At 39.2% G+C, this 27,958-nt stretch overlaps 3 protein-coding genes across 3 annotated transcripts; 1 reads left to right on the top strand and 2 right to left on the bottom strand.

The window, feature by feature from the left end:
* The first annotated feature begins 1,467 nt into the window (after nt 1-1,467).
* On the top strand, nt 1,468-5,225 carry si:ch211-63p21.8 (kelch-like protein 33). The gene is made up of 4 exons (XM_087835969.1): nt 1,468-2,439; nt 2,519-3,467; nt 3,569-3,739; nt 4,501-5,225. Exons 1-4 carry the CDS (start codon nt 1,620-1,622, stop codon nt 5,018-5,020), a joined length of 2,460 nt encoding a protein of 819 aa, XP_087692095.1. The 5' UTR covers nt 1,468-1,619; the 3' UTR covers nt 5,021-5,225.
* Nucleotides 5,226-9,108: 3,883 nt separating this feature from the next.
* Nucleotides 9,109-13,310, bottom strand: LOC102788499 (kelch-like protein 33). The gene is made up of 4 exons (XM_006808529.3): nt 11,928-13,310; nt 10,543-11,479; nt 10,287-10,454; nt 9,109-10,153 (listed from the first exon to the last, which is right to left on the bottom strand). The coding sequence occupies exons 1-4, from the start codon at nt 13,009-13,011 to the stop codon at nt 9,631-9,633; spliced, it is 2,712 nt and encodes a 903-aa protein (XP_006808592.2). The 5' UTR covers nt 13,012-13,310; the 3' UTR covers nt 9,109-9,630.
* A 4,930-nt stretch (nt 13,311-18,240) lies between these two features.
* Nucleotides 18,241-27,147, bottom strand: si:ch211-63p21.1 (uncharacterized). Its single transcript, XM_006808527.3, has 7 exons — nt 26,879-27,147; nt 25,039-25,143; nt 24,471-24,560; nt 24,139-24,213; nt 21,167-21,237; nt 20,911-21,082; nt 18,241-19,717 (listed from the first exon to the last, which is right to left on the bottom strand). Exons 2-7 carry the CDS (start codon nt 25,105-25,107, stop codon nt 19,508-19,510), a joined length of 687 nt encoding a protein of 228 aa, XP_006808590.2. The 5' UTR covers nt 25,108-25,143; nt 26,879-27,147; the 3' UTR covers nt 18,241-19,507.
* Nucleotides 27,148-27,958: the final 811 nt, after the last annotated feature.

Here is a 27,958-nt window from a genome sequence, read left to right as displayed (position 1 = left end):
GGTATTTCTCCGATTTCTGTGTTTCACTGAAGACCATGGTGTAAAGAACCTATTTATAAAAGGGTCTGAGTTAATTATTAGAAATAAAGTGATGAAAAATATCATATAATCTTATGATGATGGAATAAACTTTAACCTTTTTCCTTATTGCCAGTTTGTTATTCAGGACTTTTATGAGTTAAATAAAGCATTGGAAATGGAATATACATTTATCACACTCACCAGATTACAAACAGAAAACGTGACTTTATCTTTGGCCTGCTTTTTATCTGCACGTGGAATGGGAATAGGATTGTAGGAGAAACAAGGGGTTGGGTAAAAGTAATTAAAGAGATATAGAAACTATGATAACAGCATGACCACGTTTTAGCTCCTCTTTGTTTTTGCTTATCCCCATGTAAAATATTAACTATTGAAAATGGGTTTTTTTTCTTGTGTATGTGTTGTTTGATACTGCAAATCAATTTCCCATTGGGGACAATACAGTTACTATTGATTATTGACCACTGATATTGGTGTGTCTTAGATATAAAAACTATGTACCGCATAGATTGGTGACATTTGTTCATGAAAGTACATTTGGTTTTCAGCCATAGACTGGTTGGATGTTTATACCACAGGACATCTGTGTCTGTCCAGGGTTAAGATTAGAGTTGAGTTTTGTTTTGTACAATCATCACAGCCCAAAGCTTACACCCGAAGCCTAACTCTAACCCTTTTATATAATTCTTTATGATACCTTTTTGCAAGGGTATTTATTCATTTAATATACGAGTGGTAACCATCAACCAACCTTAAAACTACCAGATTCACATTGTATCTATTTTAATGTTTTGAATTACAAAACATTGCAAATTTAAGCAGTTTTACTTAAGACTCAAAATTTTAATACATAGCATTTAGAGAATTATACTGCACCAGCAATGTTGTGGAAATCTAAGACTAGTATCTCTTACTACTATCTAATAAAGAGATTATGATAACAAATGCACACTATTAACAATAAGTCAATAGTGTGCATCTGTTTTAATGTTACTTATTATTAGTACTCTATGCATCCCCCTGTCAATTACGTGATGTTAATTCAGGTCTGTGCAGTATTGTACAATTTTCCCACTGCACTTAGATCTCCCAGAGATTATGCCATCAAATCCTTCCTCCTCATTGTGTATCAATCCCTATTTCTAAGAAAAAAAAGTTCCATTAGTGCAAGTAACTGGAGAACTGTAAAACATATTTTCTCTTTAATAATCACTAATAGAACCTAACTGTATTTAAGGCCAATTGCTGTCATTCAGTTTAATACCTGCTTATGTCAATGTGAAATGTTTGTAGTAGAAAAAAACTCTATTTTCCTTACTCTAAAACAGTACAAAGCATGTGAAGCCTCACTTGAAATTAAACCTATGTGACCCGGTAGCTATAAATAGCTGCTTGTTTATGCAGAAAGTGAACTTGAGACCAAGACAGAGAACGACAGAGGGGATTTAAAAGTGGCAGAATGGCTTTTGAATAGAAAGTAGCAAAAATTATTAGAACAGTATTTTTTTTTTGCTGGATGGCATAAGTAACTGAAAAGACAAAAGTAGCTATTGCTCAAAAAGAAAATAACCAATGACATGGAGTTTACAAGGCGTTACTTGCCAATGGAGTGGGAAGAACGGTGGAGGAGAGAGAAGGAGAGAAGGAAAAGAGTTGTTGAAGAAGGTGGTGAAGGTATAGAACAGGACAACCGGGAGCTACGAAGGATTGTTGCTTACAACAATTCGAGAATGGGCTTGACAAGTAGGAGTGACAAAAAAGAGACTCGAGATGGAATGAATGGTACTAGTCAGGAGGGAATTGCGGAGCACATAAGCGCTGAAAGCTTGGGAGCTGAAGAGAATAAAGTCCAGGCATGCCACAACAAAACCTACCCTAAAGAGGTGTTTGTAGCTCTGAAAGAATTCTTGGATTCATCTCTTCTTACAGACCTGACACTGACAACTGAAAATCAGAAAAGCTTCCAAGTGCACTCCCTTATCTTGGCTGCTGTCAGCGGCTTCTTTCTGGAAAGACTACGGGATAAAAGTGAGGAGAAATCTGACAATAGTGAGGACAAAGATGGAGTCCAGAGGTGGTCAATACAATTGAGTTCAGAGGTTGACCATATTGGGCTTCAGGCTGTTGTTGAGTTTGCCTACACTGGGCTTGTGTCATCTTTGAACAATGATAATATGGCCCGAATCAAAGCTGCAGCTCAAGTCCTTGCAATCCCAAGACTTGTGGACATCTGCAAAAACAAGGAAAGAAAGGAGAACAGTGAATGTTTCAAGAAAGAAGCACAAACCATCTCTGCTCTAGAACAAATAAAAATTACTCTTCAGTCCATTGAACAGTTGTGGGCAGATAGAGTGGGGTGTGATGTCATTTTGGACGTGGATGGAACTTTTTTCCATGGTTAGTACAACTGCTTTTGATATCCTAATGAATGCATCATAGTGGTCAAAGTTTAAGCTTTTCTTTTGTCTCTCTTCAGTCCACAGAATTGTTTTGGCAGTAAGCAGTGATTACTTCCGTGGCATGTTCACATGTGGAATGAGGGAATCCCATCAGAGTTGTGTTGCCCTTCCTTTCCTGTCTACATCTGAATTAGAGGCTCTTATTGGCTACTCATACAGTGGGATCCTTCTACTTAGCTGGGACTCTGTTTTTGAGATTACCTGCATGGCGCTTCAGCTTCAATTCCAATCTGCTCTATCAATTTGCCTCAACTTTATGAAAAAAGAGATACAGGCAAGCTCCTGCCTGGATGTGGCATCTTTTGCTGAAGCATATGGAATATCAGAACTTCTTGAGGAGGCCAGTGACTTTGTGTTGAGGAACTTTATGGAAGTATCAGGCACAACAAAGTTTCAGGACCTACAAGCAGAAAAGCTTTTAAGCTTCCTTCTCTGCGATGGCCTTTGTGTACCTTCAGAGTTGGCTGTATTTCGAGCCGTAATCTCATGGATTGAGGGTGATCCCGAAGAAAGATTGGCCCATGCAGGCTTACTCATGACTGGAGTTCGCTTCCCCCTCATGACCTTTCGAGAGTTCAGAGAGGTTAGAGCCATTAATCTACGCATGGAGTGTTTTGGCAACAAAGAGGTGGAACTTTATGGTTCAGCACTTAAAGAATTTGGTTTCAGCCTTCCAAAGTCCCAGGATCACTGGCGGATCAGGCGACCAAAAGATACTCTAGTTCTGGTTGGAGGAGACCAACTGAATCCAGATGTTGGTCAGCGCATACCGAGCAGGGAAGTTTGGTTTGCAAACTCCCTACGCAGTGGCACAGGGTTGGTGAAGGACATTGAGTGGAGGAGATTAACTGAGATTCCAGATAAACCAAAGTTTAGGCATGGAGTTGCCGTAATGGATGGGAAGCTGTATGTGATTGGAGGGTGCTTCTTTTATGCAAAGGATGACATTATGAAATCTGCCTACAGGTAAATAAAAACTGTTAGTCAGTGAATATACATCTTCTTGCATTCACAAAAACAGATTGTTACATATATCACATTTTATTTTTTTATTGCACTCATGCTAGTTATGACCCAGTGAATGATTGCTGGAAGAGGCTGGCAGACATGCAGGAGTTCAGAAGTAACCTCTCAATCGTGGTACGTGAATCGCACCTTTATGCCATTGGTGGAGATAAAGACATCAACACCAACGTAGACAGTGTTGAGATGTACAACCCAGACACTGACTCCTGGAGGTAAAATTAGTTATTTAAAATGAAACAGAATCTTGAATAATGGATGATGGATATTTTAGCTGCGCTTGAATAATCTATCTGTTTTTGAATTGTGGACATACCAATCAGCCAACAAAGTTAAAAGACTGAGGCAATATGAAAAGAGTCAAGTTTTATAATAGTTATAATGGATAGAAGTTTTTAATGCTTTACCCTTAAATTCAAATGCAGTACCATGATTTCCACAGCAGATGTCAGTCTTGCCCTTGAATTATAGTATGCAATGTTTAAAGAAATTTGTATTTTGCTCTTCTGGTTTCACCAGGTGGAAAGTTACACACATATGGTGGCGCAATTTGCTGTTAGGAGGCTTTTAAAATGTTATTCTATCTTAAACAGAAATGCAAGTTAAAGAAAGCAAAACAACATAAATATTGTCTATTACATGACACAGCATTCAGTTATAGCATTTGTGAGTTAAAGAATGAAATCTAAACATTCAGACGTTAATGAGAATTCATCCGAGTTGCTGCCTTCACCTCGTCCAAAGTCATGCTGTCATCACAGAAATGTAAGCTGCAAGGTTCATGGACAATGCAGCTGAATCACTTTTTGTTTATATTTCACATGATGCTCATTTCTGATAAAATTGTTTTGTTAAAGTTACATATATGTCAAGTAATGCCATTTTGTGGTATATTGGATTCAAGGCAGATTAAAAAAAATATTTTCCTTACAACTGTCCATCTGGACATGACCGCCTGGCTTCTCTTGTTTCACAGCTTTGTCCAACCGCTGGACCTGGCTCTGAGTGGCCATGCTGCTGCTATCATTGATGGAGAGATTTTCATATCTGGAGGTTTCAACTGCAAATATGAGTGCCTTGTTTCCACATGTCTATACCACCCAGAGAGGGGAACCATCTACCTGGCAGACATGACCTATGATAGAGCCCAGCATTGCATGGAAGCCCTACAGAGTCATCTATATGTTGCCGGTGGAGTCTGTAACCTAAGGAAGTTTTACACTGATCAACTAGTTTGTGAGGTATATGATATTGTGGCTGATTGCTGGACTACTTTTGCGTCACTGCCCATGCCCCATGTTGGTGCAGCCTCCATTGTTATGGAGGAGAAGATCTATGTACTGGGAGGGTATTGCCAGGATGACTACAGTGAGTCTGCACTGGTCCACCGCTTTGATCCCATCATGCAGAGATGGGAGACTATGGGCAAACTGCCTGGAGCTGTTACAGACATCCGAGCTTGTCTGATGCACCTGCCCCAGCACCTCAGACAGTAACTGTTTTATTGAAATGATACACTCCTCAATTAGGCAGTCTGTTTAAACACTGAAATTACTGCAATAATAGAAGTAAAATATTCAAATGTGGATATCTAAGGCCTCAATCACTCAGGCCTTCAGACCAGTCAGCAAACCTTTTGATAACCATAGGTTGCTTGGAAAAAATATGTATTCTCCAACCAGTTGGTGAGTGGTTGCTGGCAGTTGCAAAGAGGATGCTGCACTAAGGCTGTTCCTTATGACTATATTGGTTAAAACCAGTTTATCCCAGTCAACCATGGTTTGGATGGAAGATGTTGAGTTGTTTGCATGTATTGTTTAACTTGCAGAGCAGTAGTAAGACTTGAAGTGCAATGAAAACCAGAAGCAGAGACCATTTGTTTAAGTGAAAAATATGCCTTATTGGTTAAACCAACACATTTCAAAAGGCACAAATTTTACTTTGAAGGCAAGTGTTCCCTAATTGAGGTCTGTGTTGGAGCTTTCATGGTTTCACTATCATACAAAGAGCAGTTTTAGAGTGATTGCAGATAAGTCAGCATCTTTGATATAAAACTATAAGAAATACAGATAATCTGCTACTGATCAAAGTAATTGCAAGAAAGTTTTTAGTACAGCACCGTGTATCTCTTTGTGACCAATTTTCCCTTGCAGCTGCCAGTAGCCTCAAGCAACAATTTCAACGAGCAGTCTTTTTCCCTAGCAGCTTGCAATTATTAGGGGTTCACTGACTGTCTTTTTCAATCAGTTTAAAGTGACTGCCATCAACCTTCATGAACGACTTACGAACTAGTCATAATTGCAACCAGTGGTACCAGAAGGTTGCCAGTATCTAGTATCAGTATCTAGGCCTGTGTGTGTGAATAAGAATGATATATATGTAAGTGGTAAGAAAATAGATGGAGTTTATCATTTTGAAATGAATGACTACTTTGACCACAGGCTAATCATAATAGCTAATTCTTAATGACTGTTAACTCTCACTTGGTGCAGCATTCGTGTTTCAGGTTTTCCACATCAGGTTGTCATGTTCTAGGTTCTTTATGTTTAGCTCACCGAGTTTAGGTTATAGCTTAGTTGTGCCTTTGCCTTTTATTTTTGTACTGTTTTACCAACTTTCAATAAACAGCTCGCTGTTTGTTAAAATCAAGTTTAATTTTCACGTGTCCTTACTTTGGTCCACCTCCTCACTCCACACAGTCTTCTTCTGCAGATAGTGACAGTGCCCAAACTTGACTGGTAGTGTAAATATGATTGTTTCTCTCTCTCTCTCTCTCTGATGATCTCTCTCTCTGATGCTCTCTCTGATGCTCTCTCTCTCTCTCTCTGATGGGGGGCTGTCAAGTTAGAATAAGCAAAAAATAAGTGATACAGAGTTGATGAAAGCATTACAACCTAAACTTTTAGATCTGAAGAATTTTCATTGGCACCACATGACAGTGACATTTTGAATGATAAATGATCTGGTTTCGTATTCTTACAGGCTTAGCTGTTCAAATCTTTCCAGGAAATGACCATGTGCTTTCCTAACCATCCCTATCTGTGTGTCCAAACAGATCAAACTATCTGAGAATCTAAGATCATTCCTTCTGTGAGGTTCTAAACGTTTCTGTAACAGCCGAATGCAAGACAGTGAATTATATTTTTGTTTGGTATAAACTTCCACTACTAGGGAAAGATATAATGCTTAGTTACCTTAAGGTTATTGCTGTTGTGATTTGAAGTTATATAGTACAAATAAAATTGAATTGCTGCTGCCTATAGTGCTGCTAATAGTGGTGTTACTGCCTGGGCTTTGACTCAGCTTGAAAGCTTTGGATTTTCAATTGTGTTTCAACTTACTATATGATTACTATTAAAAAGTGTTGACTCCAATATGTGATGATTCCTAATGTTTTTATAAAAAAAACAATTAAACCTCCTGTACTCACAATCTGTGTCCATGAATGTAAAATGTTGCTAAAATGTAAAATGCTGAAACCTTTTGGTTATTCTTTCATGCCAATATGCAATAAGGGAAGAAACACTAGGACAATCTAAGTTAAATACACAAAAAATGTTCAAAATTGCTTTAAAAAAAGAGAGTTGAACCTGGCCCTTTTAGATTTAAATTTGACCAAAGTTAACCAAATTTGACCTGTACAACCAAACAGATTTCTCATCAAAAGCAGACGCCGATTTAGTATCGTACAAAATAATAAATAGTTGATAAGAAGAAACAAGAGGGACAAATCCATGACAAAAAGGAAACACTGAAACATTTTTCACATGGCTAAACCACAAAAACCAGCTCTCCACAGAATGATGTTGACCCAATAGATTTGCCAGTGATATCCAGTCCTCCAAATTCCCAGGTGCTCATCTGGGAATGCCCATTCTTCAGCAAGATGGCCCCTGAAGTGTAGCTGTGATAGTCAGTGTCATGAAGGTGAACTGGTGAACTATAAAGGACTGCTTGCTGTAAACAGAATTTCTTTTTTTTCCCCCTAAATCATTTATGGAAAAAAAAACACTATTAATTTAATGGACTTCATCGGATTTATTTTAGTGTACATGCTATAAAGTACTTAAAATATGTTTCAAACTGGTCCAAAGTCCTTAAAAAGTTTATTGTAGAAAATGTTGCTTCCAACATTGCTGTTGTTCTTTGATATTTCTTTTATGAACTTGTGAAATGTCAAGCAACTTAAAGCAGATCATTTTATATTTAATCAGACAACTTTTTCATGACAACAAGCACAGCATACGCATTAATGTAAGTGTTACTAAGTATTATAATTAATTAGTAAATATGAATGTTAGTTTAGAAGAATTTATTTTTGTGGGAGATGTGTGGAAGCTTGTTTCTGTGCAAAGAAATAGATGCAAGCAGAGGTAAGTATAAATTTTGAGTTTTGGTTATCATCTTAAAAGTTTGAGTTCTCTAGCATATCGAGACACCGTGTGGAGAGAGAGTCTCGATATGCTAGAGAACCCAGGTTACACCGTAACTGTACGTTACTAATTTAGTGCCATGAAATTCTAGGTTTTCAGCTTTATCTATTTTAAGTAATAAGAAACAAACTAAGACGGGACTAAAAAAAAACCTCGTAGTTCTTCAGGTGATTGTTGTTGTGATTCTTGTTTGTTGAGCCAGGATGTGGACAGAAAGGCGACACGGACATCAGTGAGTGGATGAAGGCAAAAGAGAAGTTGGTACAGAATTTTGAGCAAGAACAATATCACGGGTCTAGACACCAAGTTTCATTGCAAGTATAGAAGAGAACTTGAGACAGAGACCTGTAGCTGTATTGGAAAAAAATAAGAGTTTTTTTCATTGGATAAACACATTCAATGCTGAACCCATTTATCACTTTCCAAATGCTATATTTAGCATAATACAGTTCAGTATAACAGTATAATTCAAATATCCTGGTTACTATGACTAAATGGTAAATGGACTGACTCTTATATAGCACTTTTCTACTCCCCTGGAGCATTTAAAGAGCTTTATGCAACATGCCACATTCACCCAAGCACTGCTTTTTATATTTGGCATGATCAAAACACCAACCATCCAATTAGCAGATGACCCTACATGATGCTCTACAACCTGAGCTACAGCCAGGGTGGCTGGACAGAAAGAAACCAATATATTCCCTTTATTCTGTTGCAGGAATCTTCACAGCACCAGTGAATGGTCTCTGCTCAGTTGCAGTACTTCCGACTACTCTACTACTCTCACACTCACACAGCAGGTGCTATTCTTGTGAAGAATAATGTCAGTCAAATTTCAACATATAACAGCCCTTCAGCAGACGGCACTGGCAGCAGCAGCAATGCAGTAGCTCTGCTGGTTGCTGTTGATTGGGTGCATGTAGAATTGTGGGGTCAATACAGCGGTGTATAATAATCTAAACAGCCACAAAACCTGTTTTTTGTTTGTTTGTTTTACTCTTTCATGGTTTATGCATTGTCTTAAAATGTTAAAGCAGCATTAGTCATAAAATCTCTTTATCTCTGTGTAAACCTCTAATGATCTGAGCTAATATTACCTCAGCACTTACCTGAATATGTGCACTTATATTATTAAAGGACTCGGTTCATTGTTGTTTATTTTCAAGTAGAATTTAATGCAAATATAAATTGAGAAACTTCTTCAGAATAATAAATGCAAACCAACCTTGTTGTGTACAGTTTTTACAGCGACAGCTGTTTTCACCAGCATCCCACCACAAAGTTTGGTAACTGTAAAGACAAGAGGGGAGGCAGAGAGCTCCCTCATGTGATCGTACCTTGCTATTGCATTCTGCTGTGGAACTCACACACAGTTCAGTTTAATTCATATCAAATTGTGTTATATAACCAAAGAAAATCGGATGCCAAAGTGAACACTAAAAATCTGACACACACACACACACTATATGAAAATAAGAAAATTCAGATAGATATTTTGACAAAAACTTTCAGAAAACTGAAAAACATATTGTTTAATTTAAATTATTAACAGTTCCAGTTCATTTTCTTTACGCTGTTCAGCTCAAAGTATCTCTCCTTAATTCATATACTTTATAATGATATATTCTCCTCTTGTGATTATAAATAACAATGAGATTTATTACCATGTTTTATAGTCGCAAATGCATTGGCAAACACAGCAGAGATGCACGGATATCATTGTTTGGCCCGGGCATCTTTCCCATGTTCTCCCATTTCTGTGTGGCAGGATCATAGCGGTGCACCACCTTAGTATCGGTGTAGTCCTCCTGACTGTATCCACCCAGCACATAAAACCTTCCCTCCAAAACGGCACTTCCTGCTCCAACATGTGGCACTGGCAGAGATGCAAAGGCAGTCCAGCAGTTACCCACTGGACTGTACACTTCACAAGATAGCTGATCAACAATAGTCATGCTATCATCAGTGGTTACTCCACCTGCCACGTAAAGATATTCACCCAAGATCTCCATACAGTGATGAGCTCGAGGTGAAGCCATGTTTGCCAGGTAGGTGCTTCCTGTTTCTGGATGGTACAGAAAGAGGGATGCAACACAAAGGTAATCATTATTTTCCCCTCCTGTTATGAAGATCTGTCCTTGGGTAACTTTTGCTACATGCCCGCTCAGAGGCAGATCCAAGGGTGAGGTGAAGCTGAAAAAGAAAAGATGAGTGATTTGTGACAGCAAACTACAATATTTTGAAAAGTTTTGAATCATTTTAAACAGCTTATTTAGGAGAAATGTAATGACATGGTAATGAACAATGAATGCTCTGCCCAACCTACTTCCAAGAATTTGTAGATGGGCAGTATCTTTCAACACTATCTATAGCACCGGTCTCACTGTGTCCGCCGATGGCATATATCTTTTCATTAAGTACAACCACTGAAAATGAGCATCTTTTTTCTTGCATTTCAGCCAGAAACTCCCAGCTGTTTTCACAAGGGTCATACCTACAGGTGGTGAAATTATGCACATATAAGAAACAGTTAAGTATATGTTATTATTGTTTTTGGAGGGTTGACAATGAACTGCTCTTACCTGTAAACATTACTCAGGGTGTCACCAATGCCATAATACTTCTTGCCTCCAAACACATACAATCGTCCTTTTAGGACAGCCACCTCATGCCCGAATCTTGCTGGCTCAGGCATCTCTCCCAGCTTTCTCCACTCCAATGCCTTTTTTACCCCTATGTGATTCCTGAGGGAATTCCCAAACCAAAGTTCTCTGCTGATGCTGCGGCTGCTCAGGTCTTCTGAAATCTGGTCACCTCCAATCAGAACGAGACTCTCTTTTGGCATATAGATGCGGAACTGATGCTGTGCACTCTCACTGGAGCAGAAATCTTCAAAGATTTCCTCATACAGCTTTGCCATGTTGTGATTAGACCACATGGTCTGAGATCGCACTACCTTGAATTCCTTGAATGTCATCAAGGGAAACTGGACAGTTTTCATAAGTTCATGAGCTAGTCTGAGCCTTATCCTGGGCTTTGCTTGGATCCAAGCTGCCACTGCTTTGAATATAACAAGTTCAGATGGAACATAAAGTGAGTTACTGTTTAGGTACATCAAGAGCTTTTTAGCTGACAGGTCCGTAAACTTTGAGGTGCATGCCACCATCTGGAAATGCCGGAGGACAAAATCATCAGCGAATTCAAGAAGCTGTGGCATTTCATAGGCCTCAGCAAAAGATACCACATCCAGACAAGATTGAGGATTAATTTCTTGACACAGGAAATTGTAGCACAAGGAAAGTGCAGGTTGGTACTGAAGCTGGAGAGCAGTGATGGTGATCTCAAAGATGCACTGCCAGCTCATAGGTAGAGCACCACTGTAAGAGCAGCCAATTAGAACTTCTAATTCTGACGCCAAAAGGAAGGGAAGGGTCACAAAAGGCTGACGGGACTCCTTCATCCCTGAGGTGAACATGCCATGGAAGTAATCACTGCTTACAGCCAAGATAACTCTGTGGACTAGACGAAAGACATCAATGAGTAAATATCTCTAAAATATCCAGGTCACATGCTTGTTTTATAATGTACTTCATTAAAGGTGAAGCCTATAAAGGCCCAACGTATGTTTAATACACACTTTGTGCAGAATGTAAATCCAGATTTATTTGATGGTTAAATGTTCTACAATATGGAAATCTGGACCACTCAGTAGTCGCCTTGCAATAAAACAGAAATATGAACAACCTGAAAACTTATTTGGCAGAACTACAGATGCATCTTAAGAAAATGTATATTTGATGGTAAAATTTTCAATACACATTTATCTAATATTGAATATAGTCACTTTTGCAATGAAGAAAGTGATAGTGATAGAAAGTGAGAAAATGTATCACAACACAGAAATTTACTTGAGCAAATAGATAAAAGTTAAAGTGGGCATCCAGACAGCATTAAATGGTCTACTCACCATGAAGCAATCCACCACAAGCTTCCAGAGTCACATCACATCCCACTCTGTCCATCCACAGCTGTTGGATGGACTGAAGGCTGGTCGTCATTTGTTGTGCAGTAGAAATACTTTCCCTTTGCTTATCCCCTCCAGTTTTTGTGGACTTCTCTTCTTCCTCAGTGCAGAGATCGAGAACCCTTGGTGCACCCAGCGTTTGAGCAGCAGCCTTTATCTTGTTCAGATTACCCTTGTTTAAGAATGGTATTTGTCCAGTGTAGGCAAACTCCACAATCGCCTCTAACCCAACATGCTCTACCTCAGGACCAAGAGAGATTGACCACCGGTGAACTCCAACACATGTGTCATTGTCTTTTCTTTCATCAGCTCTTTTGTTTTCTGCTTTGCTTCTTTTTAGATTATCACAGGTAAGTGAACTGACAGCAGCCAGCACTGGGGAGTGCACACAGAAACGCGTCCCATCCTCTGTCCTCAAAGTAAGGTCGGTGAGAATGGATAAACTCCTGAATTCATTCAAGGTGACAAAAACATGTATGGGGTAATCCTCTTTGAAATATGTCTTTATGTCATCTTTATCACTAAAATCCCCATCTTCATCCACTGAAGGTTCTGTTTCCTTATCATCTGCAGAAGCTTCCTCTTCTTCTTCACGATCTTCTTTAGTGACCCAAGATTCTGTGACGGTTTCTTCTTCATCTGTCAATATTTCACCGTTGAATTCTCCATTCCACTCCAGAGTAGTCTGAGTTTCAGAGATATCTTCATTTCTGTGTTTGTTAAAATATTTATCCTCAGAAACTGTGAAATCAGAACCTTCTGTTTCTGAACCACTTTCTCCTTTGTCCTCTTCGGTTTCCTCTGCATCCCTCACCTCCGGTTTTGCCTGCACTTCTTCTTCATCTTGATTTCCTCCTGCTTCATTTTCTTCCTCATTCACATCTTCTTCCTTGCTGTCAGCGTCCTCACCATTCTCCTGCACCCCTTCTTCTTCTTCTTCTTCTTCTTCTTCTTCTTCTTCTTCTTTATTACCTGCTTTAACCCAGTATCTTATCCTGTCCCACAATCGTCTCCTTCTCTTCTCCATCACTCTCTTCCATACATCCTACTGCTTCTCAAGGCAGGAATTAGCAACTGCCAGAGTGTCAAGTAGACCTATAATCTTCACAGCTACTTTAATCTTTCAGAGCATTTGCACCTCAGGAATCTAAGTCGACTGGTCGACAGGAATCGACTGTAGATCACTTACTTCTTGAGCTGGACTTCGCACTGTGAAACAGCTCAGACCTTACCTCATCTGCAGACAAGAGCTGTGTTGTCTATTTGTTCGTCTCCTGCCTCTCTCTCCCCTCTTGCATGTGAATGTTGAGTGGCATGAGAGTGCATGATTCCTCATATAACCAAATAAGCTGCTGTATACAGTGTAATATATCACTAGGTAGTGGAAATTCTAGACATCATGAGGCTTCAGGCAGACACCCAACAAAAGTCTGAAAATGACACAGTTATGTTTTTATTTACCATATTGTCAAATATTGTCACATTTTCTTTCCAATTTTGTCCTCATTTTATTACTTTGTTTAGTGTAATGCACTGATATGTCTGCAAAGGATGTGCAGTTTAGTGTTGTGGTCTTAAATGGAGAACTTTGCAGTCTATTAGTGTAGGGAGTGTGTTCAACAGTTCTAAAATGCAAACTGGAAGAAGCAAAAGCAAGTAATAAACAAGGCAATGACTTGGAGGCAGCTGAATCTCTGCCCATCTGAGTCTATCAACATCGACATCTCGGGAAGCCTTGGCAGGCTTATTCATTCTGAGGCATATGACTTGGGGATAAATTTTAGATGCCTAGAGGGTCATCAGTGAGATCACATTGCTCCTCCACATCCAAGTACAGAGGAATGTGGGTCAAGGCGCAAGAGGGAGGAGGAGGCCAAGAGGGCAAAAAAACAAACAACACCTGTTGACTTGAAGGCTTTTGTGCTAACAGAGAAAGCAAACAGCTGGGTCACACTGTGTAACCTTGGCTTGGAAAATACCATTCATACATATGCTCTCTCCTTGCATTACCACATTTTTAGAAATGGTAACTGGATTGGCTTGTGCCAGCTATTTGTGAATTTGTCCCGTCACAGTGCTAGGTAGTGTTTAGTTTTGACTAACCAATGAAACCCAAGAAATCTCAAAGCTGGAAACAAGTTTCTTCAAGTCAGTTGAAAACATTTGTCAAATCAGAGGCAATTAGACAGGAAGTCCCAGTTTTAGAAGTTCTGTCAATATATTATCTGCTAGAATTTTATAAAGATAATTTAAAATCTTCTTTGCCTTATTACTAAATGGTCTTCAGACTTAAGCAGGTTCTAAACGTCTAGTTATGATTTAGTGGAGCATAAATCTCAGAAGGTATGCAAACCTAATCACAAGTACCTTTTTATTTCCTTTTTTTAATCAGGTTGACACTGAAGAGAATACAGTGTTAAGGTTTGGGATGTAGTGGGGTATATTTTGTTTTAGGACTAATTGTATTCATGCCATTCATACAAAAGTTTAGAACCAAACCTCTTTGTCTTTCATTTCAGATATTTTCAGTCCCATTGCCAAAGGTGTGCAAAATCAGGCCCCCAGTCTGTCTGTACTGCCTTTATTTATTTGTGAAAGAATGGGGCATTCTAAAGAGCTCCTTGAACTCCAATATGATACTGTGATAGGATGCTGCTGATGCAGGAAGACAGTTCATGAAATTTCTGGCCTACTAAATATTCGACCATCAACTTTAAGTGGATTATTGCAAAGTGTTTGGGCTCCACAGCAACTCATCCACAAGTTTAGTGTGCAAAGTCACAAACACTTGGCTGACTCGGTCACTGCAGACCTCCAAACCTCCTCTGGCATTAACATCAGCATAAAAACTGTCCACGGAGAACTTCATGGCATAGGTTTCCACAACCAAGAAGCTCGTGAAGGTGTAATGTATAAGTCCATAAAGTGTACCATTTTAATCTGATAAGGAAACTGCAGCAAAAACGGCTAGGTGCATTTATTCTCATTTGAAAAAACCTTTTGATTTGATCTTTGTCTGTACAGCAGTGTTGATCTCGTTCATGCTAGCTGCTGTTTTTGTCTCTGTTTTGTTTAAATGTGTTTAAGCTCAATATCACTGGTTGAAGATCTTTTATCTTTAAAATCAAAACCCTGCTTCATACATCCTCTAAGATCAATGGACGTTTTTTTCACACTGTGGGTTCCTAATAAAAATCTACTGACATGCTTTGAAGTTTCGGGACTGTGAGTAGGTGTGTTGGAAATGAAACTGGTGGGCAACAGATCGCTTAAAAAAAAACACTCCTACCTGAGGACACAGTGACTTTGCCTTCACATGTGAGGCATCACACGAACACATGCCTACTGTGCATTCACACGCAGAAGGATTTAAACAAGCAGGCAAGTGATTAAGGCCCCTTTTCAACTGCACTCAAAAGAGCACTTGAGTGCTTAAACATTTCTTCACACTGAATGTGTGTTTGTAAGAATTCAACTGTCTGTAAGATGTTTTTTAATGTTTTAATACACCCTAAAAACGTCTCCATTCAGGAACAACCTGTACAGATATTTGCCATTGTATATACATTCACGGCAGATACGGATACTTCTGTATCTACATTATTACCTACAGTTTAGCTTTGGGCAGCTGCTCACAATCTTACTTATGAAAAGTCTGTTTCCTCTGCAGCCGTTCTGATTGTTACCATGGCAATGCAAGCAGTGAGAGGAGGAGGAGGAGTGAAGAGCGCTAACCTCGTTATTGGACCCCCCTCCCCCCTTCAGGCCCTTTTGTCAAGAGCAGCTACACTGCTGGGACATGAGGGTTGTATTCTTCTTTTTCGGCTCAACGGAGTGAGAGGCACAAGTAGTTCAAGCACCGAGCACTGTCATCTTTTGTCAGAGTGCCTATTCTGTAACTCTGCATGGTCTAAAAAAAAAAAAAAAAATCAGAAACAATAACTCAACATTTTGCAAAAATGTCATGTGACTGACCTGCAACTTGTACAACTCTCTCTCTCATTTAGTGTCACCTGGGATGAGCTCCAGGATCACCATGGATGGGTGGGAAAATATACATATTTGCATTGATAAGATCCTGCAAGATAAGATCAATGCAAGCGTAATCTAGATCACAGAGTGGGACAGAAATGAGTGAAGTGAAATATTAAAAAAAAAAAAAAGGTAAAGTCATAGTGGCTGACCTAAAGTGTTGCTGAGGTTTTTGGAGGTTAACAGATAATCCTATGTGTAACCACCTAAAACTGAATTTTGGACATGAAAATGCAGAAAGTGTGGGCAAAATTGTTGGTACCAGAAGATCAGGTTAGTCAGTTTTTTAGTCAGAGCTTTACTCAACAATCCTGTTTAAACCAGCTTTGATTCCTTGTTGGTTTACTTTAAGTGGGGAAGTATGGCATTCATCAAAATGCAGTTTCCAAACCATTTGCTATAGTCTAAAAATGGAAATGTAAGGCAGTCTCAAAAAGGGAGATTTTAGACTATTATTGACTTATTTTATTAACTTAACTGCAATAATAAGCAATGGCAGGCACAAAGTCCAGAACTGGAAAACCCTTATCTACTATTTGGATATCCTGACTACACCGGACATAGTAAAAAAAGAAACCGCTGATGTTCCCAGAGGCTAAGGACCCCATTATACCCACCATGTCCTGCCTGGCAAACAGAACTGTACCACAAAGTTGACGTTAAACTGATATTGACTTTGTTAATGTTGTTATTAGCTGCCGTTTTCACTAACTCGTGCGCCTCTTGATTTTTGTAACTTGGTGTGTTATTCTACTTCCTGCCACCCGGTTAAAGACAGCATGATATGATGTTCGTGTTGTTGTTGGTCCAGGTTCAACACTGCAAGTGACCAGTAACATAGCTGTGATGTCATAGTTTAGCAATGTGGAAACACCATCACAACACACACAAAACCCTAACCCTGACTGCCATCCTATTTTTTTCTTGAGAGTCCATCGGCAGGTTTTTTCCACGATGCAAAACTATGACATCATAACAATGTGATTGGTCACTTGCCATGTTGAACCTGGACCAGCATTTACTACAATAATCCAAAAACAACGCCCAATACGGGGATATGGGATACAATTGTGTGGGTTTTTACTATTTTACATTTGAAGATGTATGAGTGCTAATGGTAGTAGCTAGGGATGGGTATCGTTTAGGTTTTATCCAATACCGGTGCCAAACCGGTACTTTTGAAACGGTGCCGGTGCTTAAACGGTGCTCAAACCGGTGCTTAAAGAATGGAGAACACAAAATTGGTCCAAAAACCTCTCATGTTCAGCTGTTTTTTTGTAAAAAGATAACAATGTTAGCCTTTTCTGCAGCTATGGGGCATATATGGCATCACTCTTGGCTGGAAGCAGTGCTTAAACAATGGAAAAAACACAAACTTTGTCCAAAAACCTCTCATGTTTAACTGTTTTCCACTTTTTCTTTGGACATTTTAGCCTTTTTGGCCAGGGTGAAGGGAGTATCGGCCATCAAACAAGACGACAGCCGCATGTAACTATGATGATGTTTGCTAGTTCACCTTACATGCATTAATGTAATAACGTGGTTAGCCTACTCAACGTAAATTACACACGAACAACATTAAGCTACTCACGCAGAGAAGAACGGCTGCTGCTGCCATCATCATTTCTGCTACACTGGCAGGGCTAGGGGCCAGGACTCTACTCTTCGGGTTTTTGGGGGGATGTTGCTAACTCCGGGTCCGGTAACAGGCACCACACCCGCAGTAGATGTGCACGGTGTGAGGTCTCGCAGCAAGCTATCAAATACGGTGCATTTCTTGGCTTTTAAAAGAAACGCTATGCGTCGCCAGGTGTTTCATCGGATTTGAGGTGTTACCTCCTTTGACAGTATCACAGTATCAGCTTAAAGCACTTGTTTTGCTGTGAAGTACAGCCAGACTTTTGACCGCTTTGCCTTGGGCATTTTTAATCTCTAGCTCTGCTCTAAAAGAACGTACGTACCTGGGCCCGCCTACTATCCTCGGAAACGTAAAATGATTGGCTAGAATCTAAAGTGTATCACAGCTCAGGAAAATAAAGCACCGAAATAAAGCACCGAAATGTGCGCTGCTTTTCGGTCTGGTTACTACCGTTTATGTCAGAGCCATCATGGGACCGGATACCGGTACCCATCCCTAGTAGTAGCTATAATGAAGACATAAGTCAGCAGTTTAACCTCATTTCTGCAACCTGCTTGGTTTTAAAGTAGTAGTGGAGAAAAAAAGAAAGAAAGAAAGGCTTTTGTTGTCAAAATACAATCTAGTTTTATTGAATTTCTGGGCCCCATGAAACAGAGATAAACACATATAGAAATAAAATGTAAGACTACTTCATGACAACAAACTAGGAGAGAAAAATCTCTAAAACTAACCAGTTAACACAGTGCAACCTGATATTAACCTAAAATGATCATTTTTCTACAGGCAAGCAAGCATCAGTAGTGTGACGTGGGGAAGAAAAAAACAACAACCCTAACTTCAAAACACATACAAAACAACATAAAATGAAATGTACAGTACAAACATAGCCAAAAGATGGCGTTTTCTAGATATTCCAGCTTGAAATAAACAGCATGACTGATTGTCAAGCTTAGTCCTCTTAAATCATAATTTACATAAGCATTCTTAAATATGACTGTAAGACTGTGAGATAGTGTCCAAACTCCTGTAACACACTGCCACCAAAGCTCGTTTTATTTTGAGGTCTGCAGCGCGTAAATTAATACATGTAATTTATTCGTTATAACAGATGTGCTGTAGATCATACACGATGGGAGCTGTATCAGATCTCTCCTGGTAATGCTTTTTAAATTGGGTCACGCTCTACTTTGGAACCATCGAGTCCCTGCATTCACAAACTGTACTCCTCAGAGGAAGAAAAGGGGACGGGGGGCCACGAAGGTGTCGACAGTGCCAAGGACATAGGAGACGTACTCGAACAGCAGTTAAGATGCGGCGGTAGAAACAGAGGGATTGCATAGTTCGGCAGCATTGTCTTTCGCAGGTTTTCCTACTGAGCCTCCTAGTTTCCTTTTTAAAAGTACCTGCAAAGCCATAAAACCTTGCCCCCCCCCCCCCCACCTCCGTGTCACTCCAGTGGCTTGTTAGATTAAGGAGCGAGATGAGAGGTCTATTTTTACAAATGAGGGGGTGAGGAAAAGTGAGACGGAAGGTGAGATTTTATGAGACAGAGGCAGGAGCTGAGTTTGTGTTGTGTTCACTGTGAGCACATTCTCGATCAAAATGCGCCGCGTTATGAAAGTTTCTCAGTGCCTTTTTGGTTTCGAGGGACGACCTTCGCTTAAAGTCAAGATATTTAAAGAAAGGAGGAAAAGAAACATTGAACACAAATTCAGTATTGCTAATCTATTATTATCTTCAAGTCTTTCTACTCGTTTATAAAGAAATTACGCTATCCCCTACATTATATGAGTCAGTAGAACTTTCTGTAATTTCTGGAATGAAACTAATATCCTGAAGCAGGCATGGCGGGTCAAGCACTGGCCCACGGAAGGAGGAAAGACACGATAAAAACAATGAGAGAAACAGAGAGAGGTAATGACAGGAGGAGGATAAGAGGAAGAGAGAAGGACGACGGCCACAGAGACGTCAGTTTGGAGCCTCGGGTCACCTCATCAGGACTCTTCTGCTTCTCCACGTTTGGCCTGCAAATGATCAGTGGCCTGACCTGTGATATGCTCTCCTGAAAGGCAGACGCAGGAGAGAACTGAGATAGACCTCAATTTCTCTGTTTGTACTTCATTTTTAGACCCTGAATGAGCAGACTAACTAATTAAAGCAACAGGGAAGTAATAGTATGAACCTGGAAAATTCTGTGCATTCAGTGAGTCAGAAAGGAGCTACAGTTTTAAATTAGATCCATAAGTATTTGGATAATGACACTTTTCGGGGGGCAATTTTCTTCCTCTGTACACAACATAGTAGATTTAAAATCAAACAATCAATATTCAAGACTTTCAACTTTAATTCAAGGGGTTTAACAAAAGTACTGAATTAACTGCTTTACCATTTCTATAAATATTAAGCCATATTCAAAGGCTCAAATATAATTGGACAACTGACTCACAAGCAGCTCGTTATTTCATGACAAATGAAGCAGACATAATATCTGAATTTTTGTGAATTTCAAATATGAATGAATGAATGATACCAATAGCAAAAGGCCTGAAGGACCACAGAAGATGACTAAAAGTGCAAGATGGCAGGATTATTTCAATGGTTAAGAGAAAAAACATCACAACATCTAAACAAGTCGAGAACACTCTCAAGCAGGTAGGTGTATCATTGGGTCTCCAATCAAAAGATGCTTTTGTTAATGGAAACAGATGTTTACAATGAGGTGCAAACCACTGGTTACAGGCTCAAGCCTCAGAAAACATGTGAAAGAGCCAAGTGTACATATGTTTGGACAGACAAAATCAAGACTGACTTTTATCACAATGATGGACGAGAAGGGGAAAAGTTAGTATGTCAAGCACGGTGGAGGCAGTGTTATGACATGGATATACTGTCCATGTCGTGTTTATTGATGATGTGACTGCTGATAGAAGAGGACAACGAATTCTGAAGTGCAGAGGGGGTTATACTCTCTGCTCAGATTCAACCGAATGCTGCAAGCTTGATTGGACAGTGCTTCAAAGTTCAAATGGATAATGATACAAAGCAGGCTGCAAAAGTTTTTCATGGCAAAGAAATAGAATTTTCTACAGTGACCTGATGTCAACCGAGTGAAACACTCTTTTGGAGTATTCAACTAAATGCATAAAATTAATGCAAATTTGAATAAAAACCTCTTGAATTAAAGCTGAAGGTCTGCACCACAATCACATCTTGATTGCTTGATTTTGATTTTTTTTTTTATTTATTTATTCTTACCTCGAGTATGGTTCTGCTGTGTGCTCTGTCAGGACTAAGCCTCAGATTCCATCGATGGGATCTATGGCTTCGCCCGCCATCATCCTCGCTCTCTGTGGTGTCTTGTCGCGCTACTCGAGGACGTTTCCGTCTCCGTGAGCTGATTCGCTGGAGAGAACCAGGCTCCTGGAGTCTGAACAAATTGAGTCAAAGGCACAAGGTCAGATACAGTAAGGCACAGCGCAGCACACTGTGTGAATATGAACGCGCCGGTGACCTGCAGTCTGTATCCTCTATATCCGCATCTGCGTCACTCTCCCCCTGAGGGTCAGATAACACACACTCCTCCTGCAATGGAGCGAAAAAGACAAGAAAAAATATATAATAACCAACAGAAACACAGAGGAATGTGTTAGCAGCCATTAAGCTGGGATAAAATATGACAAATACAAAAGTGTTTTGAATTTTTTGAGTTTTTAAAAAGAAAGAAACACATAAATCCCAGTGACTCATCACAGACCAACACAGTTTGTGAAACCAAATACCACTTGATGATGCCATTTGTCTGTGTGAGTGTGCTAATGCGTCACTTTTTATATTACCACCATTGTTATTAAGCATGAATCAGCTCACACCTCTATCCATAACGTAATGAAGTCAGAGAGTATTTATAATCCCAACAGTACCAGTCTTTTTACTTCTTTCTGTCACACAGATAGATAGATAGATAGATAGATAGATAGATAGATAGATAGATAGATAGATAGATAGATAGATAGATAGATAGATAGATAGATAGATCGGTTATAAACTATATATACAAACTATAAACTATACTGAATAACAGGGATAACTCAAAAATCATTGATTTGTTCCTATTCCAGAACACAAAATATATCACTGAATACTAAACTGTATATTATAGTAACAAGAACTACTGCCACGCTGTACTGAAAATATAAGTTTAGCATTTAAAAAAATTTTTAAAAAGTGAGCTATTAACATAATGTGCTGTGTGTTTTTATCTCTGGCCAAAAAATGCAAAAAAAATGCAGTTCCTGTAATGGCCACTTGAGGCTGAATCCAAAAGCAAGTCACCACAGCGCCCTATGTTAAAATGGCTAATTTTGCAACACAACTATAAATTGTTACAGCCTGCTACCAAAAAAAATCTCCCTTTTCAAGACTGCCTTACATTTCCATTTTTTAATATAACTCATAGGTTTAAATTATAGCAAGGCTTACAGTTTCCATTGACTGAGGGTGTGGCCTCAAATGAGCAGGTGGGTGCAGACACAACTATAGCAGCTAGCTGCATGACAGTGATATAGCAATGATTTTCGTACAACACAGTACTGCAATATTTTGTGATTTTTTTTAAGAATACCAAATATTGATAACTTTTTAAAATATAAACAGCATAGACAAACTAACGTTTTTAGCATTAAAAAAATCACTTTGCGTGGGGCTGCATGGCGTCAACGCAGTTAGCTTGTTCACTCATTAGCACCACGCAGCCCCACAAACAAGGTGATCCACGATAACTCCCTAACAGAGACTTGCAGCGTTAATGTGGTTATGGTGTTAAGGCATTTTAACGAGATTAACGCTGACTGCACAGCATGTTAGAATAGATGCACTCTGCTAAACAAGCTACCTAGTTCAAGCTAGTTTTAAGTTCAGGCTCCAGTAAACAGATAAAGGCATTTTATTAAATGATTTCATTATATTTGACTTGTTTGGTAAAGTGCTCATGTTTCCCCTTATCTTGGATATTGTTTCATGTGAGGGTAGCTAGCATTATCACCATCAATTCAGGAAAACTGTATCACAAATCAGATCACCCACCTCACTGTTTAAAATATTTGCGGTGCTTATTTCCATTTTGATACGTATTAGCCAATTATACAGAGTTGTGCAAAAGTCTGGAGTCCCTCCTAATTTTAACTATTTGCTTTAAAGAGCCAGAATTTTTATTTTATTTTTTAAAGTGGTCTTGAGCAACAGTACTCCAGCCTTTCTGGAGCTCTTCCACAGTTTTTCTTTGGCACACAGGCTGCTTTTTCCCCTCTTTCTGTCAGTCCAGTGGCTGACACTTTGGTATTCGCAGCCTGTCACAAAACACAAAACTTGTACTCATTTGTGAAATCTGTGCAAGATGCCAGAGGAAATAAACTATTTGTGCACCAAAAAGGGTATTCCCAAAGAGCTATTACCCAAAAACCTGGCATAACACTGGATGTCTTTTTAAAAAAATCTGAGGAAGCTAGACAAGTAGAGGACAGAAGAAGTGTCAGGCCTAAAAATCTAACCACAGCAAGAGCCAAACTGAAAAACAATAGCAACAGGTCCGCTGGAGTGAGGAATCCAATTTTTGTTTGTTTGTTTGGTTTTGAGGAAGTCAGGAGAGAGGAACCTAAGTGAGTGTGTATGAAGCACGGTGGAGGCTCCATCATGGCTTGGTGTTGCATTTCAGCCAGTGGTGTTGGAGATTTTGATCTAGGACAAAGAAGAACTTTGAATGTCCTTCAAGAAGCTTGGAGAACTATTCAAAAATTAATTAAAGAAAGATTGTCTAAGAGATTTCAAGCTACATTGAAAAATAAAGGTCGTACTAAATATTGACTTTCAAGCTCTGTTTTTGATTTATATGCTGTATTTACCTGTATGTTTGTCCATGTTAAGATAAGATAAGATAAGATAAGATAAGATAGAAAAAGATAATTCTATTCTAATAGAATAGAATAAAATAAAATAAAATACTATATACAGTAGAATAAAATAGAATAAAATGTACAATAGGATAAAAATAGAACACAAATTCTATATACAACTGAGTAAAAATACAACTTTGTCAGAAAAGTTTCAGTACTTGCCTCAAAATATGACAAAATATAGAGTTGTCAGGGCTGGCTCAAGACTTTTGCACAGTGCTGTATATCAGTTAGCAATAAATGGTCCAACCCTAGTTTTAAGAGACTGAAAATCCTTTTTGAAAATGTCTATCAGTGGCATGAGCATCAATCATCTGGCCTAAGTGAACCCTGGTATTACTCATGTACTGCTCACATGCTGGAATCTTAAAAGCCTATAAAAATGCCAGCTGCCTGCCAGGAAATCAACACAAATATCAAAAAGTCTTATAACGTGTTACATATCCGGACTCCACACTCAGCGCTCTGCAACAGCATTAAGTAGCTGCACACAGAGCACTGTCATAAAGACACGCACACATATGCTACACATTACCTCTGTGCCGTATCCCTCAGAGTACCTGGTTACCATCACTTTGTTTTTTCCACAGCGTTCACACAGCCGCGTGTCCTGAGAACAGAAAGCAGGAAGAGAGACAGACCTACTGATTAGATTCACACCTTGAAAAAAAAAACAAAATGAAAAGCTAACATGTGATTCGTCGATATCTGTGAACAGGTACTTTAAAATAAAACAGGGCAGCGACAAAGATGCAGAGAGGTCGTCGGGCAGCATTTAGAGCCTGATTACAGATGAAGAAACACTCTCAGATCTGAGCGGGTTGAGCGACGGCCACAGATACTTAAGTGGAAAGCCTGAGCACTCACCGGCGTAGGCGTGTGTGCTTCTGAATAAAGTGTACAGGGACCGGCCTCGCACAGACACACTACATCTACCTCTCTGCAACTCACCCCCATCTAAGACAGAGAAACAAAGACAGGGAGGATAAACAACTGTGATCTGTTGACTTGATGAAGCTTCTGGTCCCTTTTATCCTTAGACAGCAGCATAATGACAGACATAAAGGAAAGGAGTAAGAAGCTTGTACAAACTTACATAAGGTACAGCAATATCACTGTCACATGACCTGGGATGAGCCTGGCTATTGGATATCATTGGCAAAAGTTTTCATATCTCTGTCAGCGGCTCAGAGAAGAGATTTCTAGCTTTTGACCTTATCTGCCTACTCACTTAAAAACGCTTGACTGCCAAGTGCTGAACACTAGAGTTATTAAAAGGAAAAAAAAAATAACACAATTAAGTCAAAAAGTTGAGCTATTACGTGTTCAGCAACTGGACCTGTGGGTTCCTTCGGTTACATTTTGTGTCAACTGCAGCCTACTTTAGAGCCACATGCAGATCTAAGAGGTAGCAGGTATAAATAAACAGCCTCACCTCACAGTCATTGTTGGACGTCTCTCCGAAGGTAAAGAGGCCGTGGGAGTCGGATTCCCTCCGCAACATGACCTCTGACCTGGCTCACGCACTCACATAGATTTGCTGAGACGCACAAACAGCACACAGTCAGGTTCAAAGCTTGTCATCACTTAACCGTGAACACCTTGTACTCGGTGTCTTCTTCTGATGCTGATACTTAGCAATGTGCTGAAAACAACAGAGTGACTAAAAGTAGTTACCCTATTCCTGATTTCTTAGGGTTTGTTTTTTGCATATTTGTCACACTTACATGTTTCAGAGCATCAAACTAATTCTAATATTAGACAAAGGGAACCAGAATAAATACAAAATGCATCCGTTGCAACAAGTTGTTCTGAAGCAGCAAAGCAGCCCTGACCATCACACTACCACCACCATGTCTGACTGTTGGTATAATGTTGTTTCATGAATTGCTGTGTTAGTTTTTTGCAGATGTAACGGGACTCAAACTTTCTAAAAAGTTCAGCTTCTGTCTCATCAGTCCACAGAATATTTTCTCGGAACTCTTGGGGATCACCAAAATATTTTTTGGTAAATGTGAGACCTGCCTTTGTGTTCTTTTTGCTCTGCAGTGGTTTTCTCCTTGACCTCTCCCATGCAATCTGATTTTTACCCATTCTCTTTCTTATTGTTGTATCATGAACTCTGACCTTAACTGAAGCAGGTGAGGCCTGCGGTTCTTTAATGTTGTTCTGCGGTCTTTCGTGACTTCCTGGATGAGTCGTCCGGGTGATCTTGGAGTAATTTTGGTAAGCCACTCCTGGGAAGGTTCACCAGTGTCCCACTGTTCTCGAGTCCCAAAACCTTAAAAATGGCTTTGTAACTGTTTCCAGACTGACAGATGTCAATGACTTTGTTTATCAGCTGTTTCTTTAGATCAGGACATGATGTGTTGCTTTTTGAGATCTGAGCCTGCTTCATTTTGTCAGACATCTTCTACTGAAGTGATTTCTTGATTCGGCAGGTCTGGCAGTAGCTAATGAACCTGAACTCGATTTAACAACGCGGGGCAATTCGTTTTGCACACAGGGGTTGCAAAGCTTCATTTTTACTTTTATAAATAAAGTCATCATTTAAAAAACTCATTTTTTTTATTTTAATCAGTTATCGCTGTGTAATGTTAAAATGTGTTTGATGATCTAAAAGAAGTAAGCATGACAAATAAGGGGAAAAAATCAGAAAGAGAGTACATGCATTTTCACAGCACTGCAGATATTATAAAAGTATGAGCAACATCAGTAGCAACATTAGACATTTATATATTTTCCAGCTAAAAATGCAAGCACAAATCACTTAAATGTTCTTCTGTTTTTAGCATGTATTTGTTCAATGAGGACCTGTAATTAAATGACTTTTTTTCTTTAAAAAAACAGTAATAATTCAGTCATAGCTGGGTCAACTAACAGCCTGGAAAACCGTGAAGTGTTGTGCTTTGAGTGAATCAGTGAGGGGATAAATGCGTTATTTGGCTACAAACTTGGTGTTACAGGGGTGTGCAAATTACTACGCAAACCGCGAGCTTGTGCTATCAGAGATGTGTCATCACAGGACCTCACTGTAAAATCCGTTCAGCAGTGTCCGCACTCACATTACGTAATAGCACAGCAATCAACGTGGGGAACTTTTCCCATAAAGATACGGGGAAACACGCCGTCTGCGTTTAAAGGTTTTAATTTTTTTAACAAACAAGAATTCAAACATCAGCTACAATTTTCAATTAAAAAACACCGCGAAATAAACTAAATGAATTACAAGTAAAAAGCAGTAATTTAGAAAAGAACAGAGTGACCCGTCTCACCTCAAACGCATCCTGTCCAAAATCGCGGAATAAAGCCATGGACGGTGGTCGTAGTTGTGTAGTATTTAGAGGATGAGCAGCAGGACGCGGCGGTGTTTGTCATTGTGGCGCGGGGAAGCCATGAGCTCGCGCTGCTTGTGAGTGTTTGACATTGTAGCAAATCCTCCGTGTGATGTCAGCGCCAGCGATGACGGGCAGCTACGGTCCGGGAAGCGCGTGCTCACTGGGATACCGAATGTTCCCAAAACAACGCGGGAGCGCGGAGAAGCAACGGCATATAACAGGGATTTCCGTCCGGTGCTTTTCAAAATAAATGCATTTGAAGCTAACCATTGCGTGCCTTTTTTGTCCCACTCATACATTTGAAAATGATAAATCTGTGGACGGAATACTAAAAAACATGTGCGAACGTTTCCTGAGAAAAAACGTAAATCCAGTTGTTGAAAAAAATGGTTTCAAAATATTACAAAGTATATCTTGAGAACTCCCCTGAAAATGGAATTTTTAGTAAAAACTAAATTACACTTAAAATATAAATAACAAGATAGGTATTATTGGATTTTTCAAAAAATCTGATGACGTTTCACAAATATTTTTTACTATCCATAATTCACAAATTCATGTTCGATGTCTTAAAATTTCAACTAACTCAAACCTGTGAGAATTTTTCTTCCAATGGTAAAACAAGTTTCCATACATTTTTATTGCATTTGATCACATTCAAAACTTGAAAGCCCACAATATCATCATGTATGTAGTGTATTTTTGATATTTCTAAAGAGGAGGATGGTGCCTTTTCACTGTATCATACAACGACTATGAACAGCACATCGCTATATTAATGAAGTACCAAATAAAACCAAAAACTGGATACACCTGCAATTCATACAGGGAATGAATTGCATGTTAACATCTTAATTATCATCAACAGGTGTGTTGCCACAATGAATTATTAACAAAAAAAAACCCCTCAAAGTAACCCTAACATTTAACTAATTGACTGTTAGTACTGACTTTTTCTTCTCAAATAAAAAAACAAACAAATTGAGTAACATTACAGATAACAGTTTAAAAAAAATT

The sequence above is a fragment of the Neolamprologus brichardi genome, chromosome 3, assembly GCF_056152115.1.
Source record: "Neolamprologus brichardi isolate AB-2024 chromosome 3, ASM5615211v1, whole genome shotgun sequence".
Classification (NCBI taxonomy): Eukaryota; Metazoa; Chordata; class Actinopteri; order Cichliformes; family Cichlidae; genus Neolamprologus; species Neolamprologus brichardi.
The sequence above is the reverse complement of the archived record's forward strand: the minus strand, read 5'-3'. Positions and strand labels throughout refer to the sequence as shown.

Excerpts from the sequence above, each read along its gene's own strand:
- si:ch211-63p21.8 (XM_087835969.1), top strand. The coding sequence starts at position 1,620 with ATGGAGTTTACAAGGCGTTACTTGCCAATGGAGTGGGAAGAACGGTGG. Across the intron at positions 2,440-2,518 it reads GGATGGAACTTTTTTCCATG|TCCACAGAATTGTTTTGGCA; the intron begins GTTAGTACAACT and ends GTCTCTCTTCAG. Across the intron at positions 3,740-4,500 it reads CCAGACACTGACTCCTGGAG|CTTTGTCCAACCGCTGGACC; the intron begins GTAAAATTAGTT and ends CTTGTTTCACAG.
- LOC102788499 (XM_006808529.3), bottom strand. The coding sequence starts at position 13,011 with ATGGAGAAGAGAAGGAGACGATTGTGGGACAGGATAAGATACTGGGTT. Across the intron at positions 11,480-11,927 it reads TTGTGGTGGATTGCTTCATG|TCCACAGAGTTATCTTGGCT; the intron begins GTGAGTAGACCA and ends TCTTTCGTCTAG. Across the intron at positions 10,455-10,542 it reads ACCCTGAGTAATGTTTACAG|GTATGACCCTTGTGAAAACA; the intron begins GTAAGAGCAGTT and ends CACCACCTGTAG.
- si:ch211-63p21.1 (XM_006808527.3), bottom strand. The coding sequence starts at position 25,107 with ATGTTGCGGAGGGAATCCGACTCCCACGGCCTCTTTACCTTCGGAGAG. Across the intron at positions 24,214-24,470 it reads AAGCACACACGCCTACGCCG|GACACGCGGCTGTGTGAACG; the intron begins GTGAGTGCTCAG and ends TTCTGTTCTCAG. Across the intron at positions 19,718-20,910 it reads ACAGCAGAACCATACTCGAG|GAGAGCATATCACAGGTCAG; the intron begins GTAAGAATAAAT and ends TCTGCCTTTCAG.